The sequence below is a fragment of the Ornithodoros turicata genome, chromosome 9 (assembly GCF_037126465.1).
Source record: "Ornithodoros turicata isolate Travis chromosome 9, ASM3712646v1, whole genome shotgun sequence".
In the NCBI taxonomy this organism is placed as follows: domain Eukaryota; kingdom Metazoa; phylum Arthropoda; class Arachnida; order Ixodida; family Argasidae; genus Ornithodoros; species Ornithodoros turicata.
In genome coordinates this window covers 34,973,734-34,985,747 of record NC_088209.1, presented here as the reverse complement: position 1 = coordinate 34,985,747, position 12,014 = coordinate 34,973,734, and the positions used below count along the sequence as shown (strand labels likewise).

The following is a 12,014-nucleotide window of genomic DNA, read 5'->3' as shown; positions in this document are numbered from 1 at the left end:
TATAGAAAATGGACGTATTTATGAGCCATAGTAGAGCACCTTTGTGCTCTGCGAATACTAGCTCAGATGTGTCAACTCAACAGAGCTCTGCTTTAGTGTAACACAGCAAAGGGCATAACGTACTTCAATTTCAAAGACACTTCGTCTAGAATGGGACTGAGCTAAATGCAAAACCCTGCCTACTTCTTATACTAATCTTATACTACTGCCTGCTTCTGTATGTGTCTTCAGTTATGCTTGTCCCCTTCTTGTTCACATAGAGTGCTTTTGCTTACTTAAGTCTTTTGGCTTTGGATGCTCTACAAGATAAGTTTGGTAGCACTGAACTGTTTCCACAATTGTGATCTCAGGATTAGAGTCTCGGTTTTTTGGCAAATGGGGGAAAACTAGTGCTTGTTTGCATGCTACTAATGTGAACTTTACTCAACTGACTCAAAGCTTATTGAAGTGCCCCTGTTTTGGCTTGAAACAATTTTTGCAAATCAAAGGTGTTTGTGAAGTTCGTGCCATAGCAGTGACTCATCTGCCACTGTCACTTCTGCAGGCATTGTTGATCCACGTGCAGGTCGGACAAGGAAGGAGTTTGCAGTGCACCAGAAGGCTATTATGTACAAATTAATTTTTGCCCTATCCATCTTCACCTAATCAGAATCAGCAACTATACGAGAGCCAGACATATCTCCGAGAGAAAAATTTGTGTATTTCAGACAATAGTGAACAGATTACTCATAGAGTACGGCAATGTCCAGGGCCCACTTGAGGTTTCGGAGTAGTGCTCAGAGTACACTGGGCAGTATGGTCCGGTCGACCTCTTCGATTCTTTTCTTTCGAACATGTGTCAATCTAATCAATAGGAGGCATATTGGCAGTAAAAGCAGTTGAAAATAATTGGTAGTGATTTTTTAATTAATAATCATTCAGATGCTGACGTTTCAGCCACAGCGCTTCCTATGCAATTTGACATCACGTATTCGTAACAGTTGAACGTATTCAGCTGAAGGTTTTCTTTTTCCACATACTGCCGGTGGTGGCTCACATTACATCCTTGGTTTTCAAGATTCTTACGTTTGCCTTTGTCTAGTTAAAAAATACCAAATTTGTCTCATTTGTAAAACTTCACACTTTTTGGGCCCAACTGTTACTGAGGGGCACTTTGCACCACAGCAACGTAACTTCGCCGATCTCTGAAGCTACTTTGCTGTATTGAGTAGTGACGAACATAACATATGGGAAGTGCACTGTTGAACTTACGCCTCTGTTCCACCTTCTGAAGGATGGGTACAAGCTGCATAGGAAGTGCTGTGGGCAAAACATTTGCAACTGTACTCTTCAACTTCTTTCTCTGGCAATAGCCTTCCTATGGACTAGACCTCTGTACAGGATTGAAAAAAATCTTAGGTTTACCACACCACAGTCCTGAACACTGCTTGTGCACTGCACTCCACTGACAAAGCTACTCAGGATATGAAACTATGCAATGAAACTGGAAAAAATTGAAGCACAACAACCGAAACATGTGATGGAAGCTTTTATTATGCAGCACAATGTATATGATAAAAACAGTGAGGCTCAGTATTCACAGGGGCTTAATCATCATACTTTGTGTGCTTCCCCGGGCTTTTACCCCTGTTGGAGTCATTTGAACTTCCATTGCTCCATCCACCGCGAAATCCTCCGCCCCTTCCACCTCCGAAGCCTCCGCGACCACCTCTTCCACCGCCAAAACCACCGCGGCCACCTCTTCCTCCTCCTCCGCCGCCACCACCACCGCGGCCTCCTCGTCCTCCGAACGAGCCACGCCCTCCTCTAGGGCTGAACCCTCGACCCCGGCCGCCAAAGTCACGACCTCGACCACCAAAACCTCTGCCTCTGGAGCCGCCAAAGCCTCCGCCACCTCCACCGAAGCCTCCTCTTCCACGTCCACCGTCTTGGTCGTGTGGCCCTGAAAGCGTGGAACAGGATAACGAGCATTGAGTGGAACATGCCTGTGACAGGAGACCAAGAGCCACTTCTGCAGAGCATATGGGACTTCTACATGAGACATGTATGTATTCACACGAGTGACTTCCCCACAGGATATTCTTGCATTTATGTGGCAGAAGAATACTATAATGCTCCCCAGTCTTCTGCTACGGCATTGTAGGGAACATCACTTGCGTGAAAACACTGGTAAGGTAATAGAACACTCAAAGCTGCAGTGAAATATATGCCCCTACAGCAGTGCCACTGTACAGGGTGTCTCAGCTAACATGCACCAAGATGCGAACAACATTTCAGAAGTTGTGTGTCCTAGTTGCCAGTATTTTTCTCACTGAGCAGAAACAGCCAACTCTGAAAACATTGGGTCAATGGGAAAGCTGTACGGTGGTCCTTCTCAAGCGCGTAACAAAGGCACCTAGAATTCAATATCACATGCCCGTGGGTGTTGTTCTAGGTTGCTAGGTGTAAACGAGTGGCAAAGGGACCCCTTCCCAAATACTTTGCAGGTAAAAAAATTGCATAGCATAAAAATAAAATGCGAGCCTCATTGACAACTGATGGCCTCCTGCTCTACAAATTTCATTCATCCGAGCAGTTTGCCCCGAAAACGGCCAGCCCTGGATAAACCAACCAAGTACAGTCAAACTCCTTTACAACGAAACTCAGGGGACAGCAAAAAAAAAAATTCGCAGTAAAGGTATTTTCGTTAAAAAGGATGTCCATTATTGGACCTACAGGCTCCAGTGGGACCGCAAAGAAAATTTGCTGTAGTGGTATTTTCGTTAAAAAGGTGTTCGCTATAAAGGAGTTTGACTGGTACCTGCATCCCACCAGATTCTACACAGCACACTAACAGCAACAGTGTACTTTACCATGGAGCGTACATGCAAACTCATTGATTAGTAAGGCACGAAGAAACCAATTTTTTGTCACACCAAGGGTATCCAGAATCTAGTGGAGAAATTGGAACTTACGTGATGCAGACAGGGAGAACATGACTTTGGATTCACCAATTGTGTGGCACTTTGGATCTTGAAGGGCTTCTACAAGGTCATTGCTGTTCTTGAAGTTTACAACAGCATAACTGCAAAGCAAGCAACAAGAATTAGAGATAACGGCGGGCGGGTGGCACTGGCACGCTGTCAAATAGTTGGACATTTGCCCCATCCAAATACCTACGACTTTGACGGAACCCCAGCAAATTAACTAGATGACGTATAATGTAGATGACAATATACGTGGTAAAAAACATGCACTGTGCGATAGTGCATACTTCACTTACTTTTCATGCAACTGTACAAGCGTTCCGGTGGGAAACAACTCTTTGATCTGACCAGCAGTGCAGTCATGCGGTAGATGCCGAATTTCAAGAGTGTCGTCTCGTTCAAAGTCTTTTTGTGTCCTGCTTGGTTGAACCTCAACTTGCCACCCCTTAACCGTGGTCTCCTGCAGGAACTTAATGTTGGCCTCTGTCTTCTCTTTGTCAGCAAAGAACAATGTCAGGTTGGGACCCTTCCTGCAACGAGAGACACAAACCTAAGAACACGGTCACGTGCTGAATCAGTCAGACTCGCAGGCTGAGGACAGCCCGCATTAGGCGGACGGTTTATGAACTTGTCCACTGATGCCGGTCGTCTATGCAAGCTCATTCATTGTTAGAGCCTGAAGTTCGGGAAATATTTTTTCCTACATTTGGGGGGGGGGGGGGGGGTAGAAATCTGGTAAATAAACATGTGCACTAAATTCATGCAAATTTGGGTGAAAAAATTTCCAGTACGCTAAATTTGGGGAGAAATCGGGCTCAGTTATTCAAACCAATTGTAGCGGTTTGGTACGAATGGTGATGTAACTGCATTTTTCTGCGAAACAAGTAAGTTAGTGCATTCCTACAGACATCCCAGTGAGGGCAATTTGCCAGGTAAATATCGGGTTTCACCCCAAAGAGGCAATCTTCAATTCGGGGAAGAATCGGGTAAAACCCTAAAACTTCAGGCTATTCATCGTCAATAGAACCTCTTATCAGTACTTCATATCAGTAGCCCATACTGGGGTCTCAAAATGTGGGACCACAGGTTCACACTAACCAATCACAATGCTCTGGTTCCACCTTCTGAACGATGAGCTCAAACTACAGGGGTAACTGCTACAGCACAAGCAGCTTTTCAAACAGACACCTTACTTTCATGCCAAAGTTGCAGTACCAATATTCACCACTGAAGGCAGTGTAGTGTTCAGATCAAAGCATGCAACGAATAACTAGAAGCACTTACTGCACACAATTTGTAGCATCGTCACACACCGCCAGGATATCTGCTGTCTGTACGTGGTGAGGGAGCCTGAGGAAGAGCGCACACTCCCCTGCAAGGGCAACACGCGGAAAGGTTGTGAGCGGAAACTTCCAACAAACCACGTAACAGTCAACTTACATCTCTTGCTGATAGCTGAAGCTGGAAGAATGTCTGCAAGAGGAAAATGCGCAGAATGAATAACGCTGGTCAAGGGTCTAAACTGTCACGACAATACTACTGCGCATTCAGGTGTGCTGTACCTTCAAGTTTGACTTTCTTCGCTGGAGCTTCGGCAACTTCTTCAGCCTTTCGCTTGGTCGCAGGCTTTGCTGCTGCGTCCGCTCCTTTCTTGGCAGCTTTCTTCCCCTTAGGAGCAGGCTTTTCTTCCTCATCCTCATCTTCTGCAATATGCATGATCGACACTCAAACACAGCCTTACTTCTGTCCCAAATAGTCTCAGAATAATTTCCAGACCAACTCAATATCTCTACACTTGTGTAGTGCTGTGTGATGTATTTACCTTCCTCTTCTTCATCTTCAGCCTCTTCATCCTCCTCATCTTCTGCATCATCGTCATCCTCTGCTTCCCCTTCTACCTCCTCCTCTTCATCAGCATCCTCCTCATCCTCTGCTCCTTCCTCATCCATGTCATCTTCTTTGTCTTAAAAATGGAGACATGTCACCGCATGTGTCTACACTTCACTAAGGAGGGACACCACACATTATAGAACACGTGCATCTCACAAAAATTGCAAGCAAATTTTCTATGTGTCAAAAACCACAGGTGACAAACAAAACTTAGCTTTTGGTCCCTACTACAGCGATTGGAACTGACAAAAATGGGCACTTGTCTGTAGCAGAACATTGAAATAGCAGTATACAGAGCTTGTCTGAATATAGTAAAATGGCAGCATCTGTCACCAACTGCTGCTGGGTATGGGCCCCACAAATTTATCATGATGATGTTGAGCCAGAGATAAGCCCTTTTTAGTAGTGAATCACCAGTTCGTCATCTTTGATGACTACACTTAAGATCAGGAGGACGAACCGGTCTTCAAGAGGCCACAAATCTACCCTCTACTTTCTCACATACGGGCACTGACACACGCACCTGTGACAGAAAAGTAAAATACGCCATCCACAACTGATCGGGAGTAGCTGAGAATGCAGTTTATCGGGTACTCAGAACGTCGGAGATGTTTGGGAGGCCTCAAGGTAGATGCAGTAACGTGCGGCGGTATAAAGGTTGCAGGAAAGCGCTAGTAACGCGCGTCGTGAAGTATTTACGCGCACAAAGTATTATACACGCACGTATGCTATTCGTTGACGTGTGCGACCCAGTGTTCCGAGAAAAATGCGGATTTGGTAATGAAATTGCAAATGGCTTCCAACAACGCCATGATGCGCGAGAGGCCTAAGAAGGCGGGAAGGCGACGCAAGTTAATACTGCTGGAATCGCAGGGAATTCATATAAGTGTATTTCATGCTACGTGCAGCCCCATAATAGCAAGTGCGGTGAAATGAGCATACACGACATTGCCCAGATTACGTAATGCAGCATTATGTGCAGATATCAAGCACAGCAGCCTTACCTTCGTCAACATCTGACATGTCTTCATCCTCGACGTCATCGTCATCCTCTACCTCTTCGGCTTCCTGCACCTTCTTAGGCACAACTTTCTTCTTCAGCTGTAAAAGTGGAGATGTGGACCGGCGACATGAAGTACGTACACCACGTGGTCTGCACATGTAATGACAAAATAATTCCGTTCACTTACCTCCTCAGCTTTTGGTGTGGCCGCTTTCGGCTTTTTAGGCGTAGCGTTCTTGTGCATTCTGACTTGTAAAGGCTTGTAAAGTAAATTTAGAACTGCGAACTTCACAACGCTACAACAACGTCCTACCGCACGATCAGCACGGCAACGAAAGGAAATGGAGAAGACAAGCAATCAAACAACGTGCACTCCACCAGTGTTGTCGAGTGGCCAGTCATTTCCGGGTTTCTGTGCGACTCTTCTGATTCTATTAATTCCAGTAAACATGTAATTTATGAATGTCATTCATCGTAAGTCAATATTTAATTATTTGCAGTCATTTATTGATTTGGTTAATCATATCCTTCATTTTGTAACCACTCGTAATCGATACGATATGTGGCAGCTAGCGCCCGTCTGTCGTTGACGAAGGTTAGAAAAGTGTAGCAAACACAAAAAAATCAAAAAATTACCCGTAAAAATTTTAAACATAGTTGCAGTGGTGATAATCAGACCAAAAGGGTCATGAAAGGTATGACGAAACGTTTGAAAAGGCCCTATGCCCAATCATCATCATCATCCATATTTGCATCAGTTGCGTTTTCGCTTGAATCTGCGAGCCGCAGGCCGCGGTCTCTTCACACGCTGAAATTCAGTGTCTGCATGTGCATGTCCCATCTCATTTTAAGGTGCAACCCAGTAGGGGCTACAAAGTTTAATAAAAATGCCTTTAAAGTGCTGCAACAGTCGATACGCTTGAAACAAGTTGTGTCCGATCCTGAGAATCGGGGTGATCGTCAACAACACGTAAATTTTGACACCTTGGGTACTTGGGATAACAGGATAGACTTGCCCCTGCTCCTGCAACAGAGCATCAAAGCTGGAAAGCCGATACCACGAATCTCTGGAGAACATGCCGGCTGTGCAACACTTTTGGGACGAAGGACTTATAACGAAGACAGATATAGGTATGCGTAGTGGTGTTGAAATATAGCTCCGGAAACTTCATCGCAGTAGCGTTACATGTCGGTATTAGGGTCAAGGAGCTTCTGCCAGACCTGCTGTACTTTGCCGTCTTCGATGGCCACGGAGGATCAGCGTGTGCAGACTATTGTGCGCAACACATGGAGGAACATATCTTATATTGGCTGAAAAGAAGAGAGAGTGACCTAGAAACAGTGCTTCAGTCGGCGTTCTTGGACATAAACAACGCGTTTGCAAGATATGTTGCGTTTAATTGGCCAGGTACGCTTTTATGACGAAAAGACAATATATGTGGTCTCTGATTTGTATTGCTTATCGTTCGCACCGACTTTTTGTCTAGATGGTGATGAATCCTCGTCTGGAACTACAGCGACTGTCTGCCTTCTAAGAAACAGCACAGAGATGGCGGTTGCACATGTAGGGGATAGCAGAGCCATACTCTGCCGAAGTGGAGAGGTTCGCAGGCTGACAACAGATCATCAGGCTGGACAGAAATTAGAAGGAGTAAGTGCTGTTGCAAGAACTTCAGCTTTGAGCATTAGTTTCAAAGCATAGTACTCCAGATGTACTGTGTGAGTGGCTAATTTGTGAGTTTCGATAGATGCATATATTTGAGGAATGAATGGGCGCGGTTGTGCTACGGATCTCGGAAAGTCAGCATGCAAGATGTCTGAGGCTTTCCCTTCCTTGGCAAACCTGACATTCGACATTCAAGTTTACGTTCAAGGGTTGAGTGTGCTAAAATCAGGGATCGGAAACTGAACTGAACCCGAACCGAAAACTGGAAAAAAACTTTATTTTCTGACGAACCGAACTGAACCAGAGTGATTTTTTTGCTTGTCCTGAACCGAAAAAAATTGATACGGTTACCGGTTCGGGAATCGGTTCAGAGGTGAAATAATTGTACTACTGAACGACCTTTCTTTGACTCACCAGTAACGGTTATCTCACACCTTTCTCTTAATTACGAAATTACTGCCCATGAACCGGTTAAACCCGGACCGAAAAAAGTAACAGTTCGAATCCCTGTAAGTGTCTCGACCGCTGACCGATTTCTTTTTGTCTGTGTGTGCACGGGGGGGTTGTTCTCTCCGAGCTGAACCCGAACGGAACCAATATACCTGAACCGGTTCAAGCTGATAATTTCGCTTCAGCGGAGCTAAACCTGGACCGAACCGATATGCCTGAACCCGAACCGGACCGAAAAAAATACCAGTTCCGATCCCTGGCTAAAATAGCTAAATAGATAACTAGATAATAGGTTACTTCAAGTTTGTGAAACACTTATTCCAAATTTCAATATCAGCTATACTAATCCCCCAGTACCCCACTCCTTCCTGCTGTCCTCTCTCCATCTGTACATGTCCGTACGCCACTCATAGCCACAGTTGCTTTGTGGCGCTGACCGAGAGTTTAAAAAAGTAAAATTCTATGTCATCACTTTTATGGCGTTGTTACCAAGGTATGCTTAAGAACACGGCAAAGACAGGGACAGACTACAGGGAAACAACGTGCCACCAACAGGCCAATGATGATTGTGAAAATGAGTGAAAAATTGCTGCTTCAACAGTACTTTGACTATTTCCCTTCAAATTATGACTTGAAAACGAGCAAGCATATCGCTGATTCTCCAAAACATGGAAATGAATATGTGTTCCTAAGGTTGACAAGTGAGCTACACACTTTTTCCGTGGTGTCGTCTTCGATTTACATTTGTTCTGCAAAGGTTTCTTACTGGGCTTTGTTTTCATGCAGGAAAGAATCAAGATGTCAGGCGGGAGGGTAATCACGGACAGTCTTGGGCGTACACTTGTCAATGGCCGCTTGGCTATGACGCGAAGCCTTGGAGACTTGGACTTGAAGCCATTTGGAGTTATTCCCCTTCCAGATACTAGATCGCTAGAGGTAATAGAAGATATTTTCTGTCTGCACCTTCAATAAGCGTAATTTGCCAGGCCTTGCATAAATTAGTGATCGTTTTCTTATTGGCTGTGAGCCACTGAATACGTAGTGTTATGGTGTTTGGAGTGTCATTCTTAAAGCAAATTTATGTGCCCAGTAGCTCTCATACATGCACAAAATACTACATCAAGAAAGAACGAAAGAAAGAACAGTGCATATATCTCATTTTACCACGCTGGTTGCTCCCATAACTAAGACTGAAGAAAATGGACTTGTTACTGGTTCATGCAAGTGTGGGCAATGGACCAAAGGTTTTCATTGTTCCTTTGCCACAGTAGTCTCCGCATTTGCAGGTGAAACATGGAAAAGACGCCTTCGTGATTCTAACCACAGACGGTGTCAACTGCGTCATGTCTGACCAGGAGATCGTAGACGCAGTGAACAGCTGCAGCACGCCCCGGGAGGCCGCAGGATTCGTTGCTGACCAGGCCATGCATTTTGCCTCCCAGGATAACGCCACCGCTATAGTGATGCCTTTCGGGACTTGGGGGAAGTACCGTAATAGCGGGGGCTGCATGAGTAGCCTGGGACGCAATTTACAATTCAGCAGGAGGTTCTAGAAACATTGGGGAAAGAATTAATGGAAATGAAGGGAAGGTCTTCTTAACAGCATAGATAACCCCTTATTTAAGATAAGACGCATGTTGAGTTGTTAACTAACTAAATTATATTTTTAAAACTGGATTGAAAGAAAATAAAAATTAAAAAACATTATTTATGGAACAGTGAGTGTACTGTCTGCATTTCAAGGTTGTGGAGATGGTATCCAGAATCACATTTCTTTAGAAACAAATACTGAAAATGCCAGTGTGTGGCTGTCGACAAAATACAGAAATGTCTTTTTTTTTTTTTTTTACTTTCAATAAATGGTGATATGTATTCTAGGTCAAGTGGCCACCTTATGGCTTCGCTGGTAAACACCTGGGGCTTGGGGGCTTGTCCTCACGTATGTTGACCAATCTTTTTAATTATGAAAAATAGGAGTTTCGCACAATGTCTACATCTGTTCATTTTGGTGTGCAGGTGCTGTTTCTAAATCTCCATTTATTGTAATGAAAAAAAAAACGTAATTCAATGGTGGATAATCAATCAATCACTTTATTTTTTCATCATGGGATGAAAGGAGGACCGAGAAAAAGTTGTAAAATACAACTTACATACAACATAAGGGAGCGGAAGAGCGTCCTTTTTGCGCTTCACCGCGACCAGCCACGACAAAAAATATGTAAACCAAAACCAATTAATAACTGCAACAATTACCAATCCATTACTGCAACTTTGGGGCTCTTGCTTAATCACACATTCGTCTTATAGAGCTACACAACTGGCCTGCTGCATTCCTACTTCATTCGTCCGCGTGGCGCCTCCTCTCTGAAGAGCAGACGCCGCAGGGCGTGCGTGAGGCGCTAGCCGCGGCGCTCACAAGGACAACTGCGCTTCAACGTGCTAAAAAATGACGCTGAAAGCATACTTACTGTACGTCCTCGTTTGACTCCTAGGTGAAAATTTGCGAAATGTATGATATGAAGACCAGTGGGTCCTCGTTCGGGGAATGAGAGGCACTTGAACCCTCATGCTTCACCTTTTCATGCAACTTCTTTTATGTTCGAATCGTTTCATTGCGAACCGGTTACCGCTATTATTTTTTTCCGGTTCTGCTCTGGTTCGGGTTCAACGGTGTCATGAAAATTGCGGTTCGGGTTCGGTTCCGGCAAAAATAACGGTTCGTGTACGGTTTCCGGTTCGGCCTCGTAACCCCTGCCCCTCTCATAAAGTGTACCATTCGATTGCCCTTTGTTGAAAATGGACTACTGCGAATTTACCCGACAAAACACGCCACAGTTATTAAACAACCGAATTAATTGATAAAGATTGCAGAGCATGCCGCGATGTGTGTTGGTAACAATAAGAACGGCCATGTCGACCTGCGGGAAAGTCCGTGATAGCCTGATAGGATACAGAAATCGTCTGCTTTTGCGCGCGCTAGTGCATCGGCATGAGCAGACGACTTTCAGAAATTACTGGGCATCGCGGCAACTCTCGTACATTTTCTTTCGGTGCTCAGGTGAAAAACGCACATTCTAAGAAGTGGCAAGCATGGTAGTTTAGAACAACTATGTTAATCCTCAGAGAAAAGTTAAAAGACTTAGGACAGCCCCACCCATAATCACAAACCTGAAGTCTGTGGCCATCGGCGCGCGCGGTCGCATTACAGCTCCGACCAAAAATATATTACGCGCGCTTCCATTACACTCCCCGTTGCTTCGAAATGAAGTGTCGCTGACGACGTACATGGAGAAGGAGAGCGTGCCTATTTAAAAACCGCATTAAATACTCGCGGAAAGAAAACATGTGACTTAGCTTCCACCTATCCGATTATGCGCCACATTATCGTAGACCCCACAGTCAATGCTCGGACTACATTGTCCGCTCGCGGAGGTATATGCCTGAGGGTCCCCATTTCAAGAGCAAAGGGGTGACTCAACCCAGGGTGCTTCTGCAAGCTACAGTTACCAATTACCATGACAACGGCGACGTACCCGCAGGCCGACGTCATACGTGATTAAGCGCAGGTTTCGTCGTCTGCTATTACGGCACGTTTCGACAAACTCCTCGAAAGCGACTTGGTTATTCTGAATGAAACTTTGACGGTTGTATGTATACAGTACTCGTGAAGCTAGTTTTGGTTAAGTTTCGAAATCGCCCCGGCTGTACGAGACCATCCCTTTAAATGTACTCCGCCGTTTAAGCAACAGCTTCGGATGTGGCACCTTGTCAAAACCTTTCTCTAAACCTGAATTTTTGTCTTTCTCCAAATCTTGGTCACCGGATCACATCTACATATGAACAAGTATCAAGCCTCAGCCTTTCCATTTAGTTGCTGCCGTTCTGAATGCATCGAGGAATGCACCGCGATGCATAACAGTGTTATCGAGTTGTGCATCTCTGCAATCCCAAAGGGCTCAACTCACTCTCCGTACACTCCATTACAACAGCTCAGCAACATTGTGCCTGCTTGCTGAAAGATCTGGAGGAGGCTGCTTCT

General features: G+C 44.9%; 2 protein-coding genes across 2 annotated transcripts; one reads left to right on the top strand and one right to left on the bottom strand.

Moving 5' to 3' along the window:
• Positions 1-1,513: 1,513 nt before the first annotated feature.
• Positions 1,514-6,214, bottom strand: LOC135368741 (nucleolin-like). Its single transcript, XM_064602231.1, has 9 exons — positions 6,047-6,214; positions 5,861-5,957; positions 4,789-4,929; positions 4,529-4,669; positions 4,407-4,439; positions 4,251-4,338; positions 3,263-3,496; positions 2,955-3,064; positions 1,514-1,942 (listed from the first exon to the last, which is right to left on the bottom strand). Exons 1-9 carry the CDS (start codon positions 6,101-6,103, stop codon positions 1,587-1,589), a joined length of 1,257 nt encoding a protein of 418 aa, XP_064458301.1. The 5' UTR covers positions 6,104-6,214; the 3' UTR covers positions 1,514-1,586.
• A 379-nt stretch (positions 6,215-6,593) lies between these two features.
• On the top strand, positions 6,594-9,852 carry LOC135367924 (protein phosphatase Mn(2+)-dependent 1K-like). The gene is made up of 5 exons (XM_064601019.1): positions 6,594-6,990; positions 7,059-7,267; positions 7,347-7,510; positions 8,762-8,911; positions 9,262-9,852. Exons 1-5 carry the CDS (start codon positions 6,686-6,688, stop codon positions 9,526-9,528), a joined length of 1,095 nt encoding a protein of 364 aa, XP_064457089.1. The 5' UTR covers positions 6,594-6,685; the 3' UTR covers positions 9,529-9,852.
• The last annotated feature ends 2,162 nt before the right edge of the window (positions 9,853-12,014 follow it).

What these genes read in the sequence shown, in the direction of transcription:
- LOC135368741 (XM_064602231.1), bottom strand. Translation starts at nt 6,103, where the DNA reads ATGCACAAGAACGCTACGCCTAAAAAGCCGAAAGCGGCCACACCAAAA. An exon ending in GAAGAAAGTCAAACTTGAAG is followed by an intron (nt 4,440 to 4,528) that starts GTACAGCACACC and finishes TTCCTCTTGCAG; the next exon opens with ACATTCTTCCAGCTTCAGCT. An exon ending in GTTCTCCCTGTCTGCATCAC is followed by an intron (nt 1,943 to 2,954) that starts GTAAGTTCCAAT and finishes CCACGCTTTCAG; the next exon opens with GGCCACACGACCAAGACGGT.
- LOC135367924 (XM_064601019.1), top strand. Translation starts at nt 6,686, where the DNA reads ATGTGCATGTCCCATCTCATTTTAAGGTGCAACCCAGTAGGGGCTACA. An exon ending in TATAACGAAGACAGATATAG is followed by an intron (nt 6,991 to 7,058) that starts GTATGCGTAGTG and finishes TGTCGGTATTAG; the next exon opens with GGTCAAGGAGCTTCTGCCAG. An exon ending in CAGATACTAGATCGCTAGAG is followed by an intron (nt 8,912 to 9,261) that starts GTAATAGAAGAT and finishes CCGCATTTGCAG; the next exon opens with GTGAAACATGGAAAAGACGC.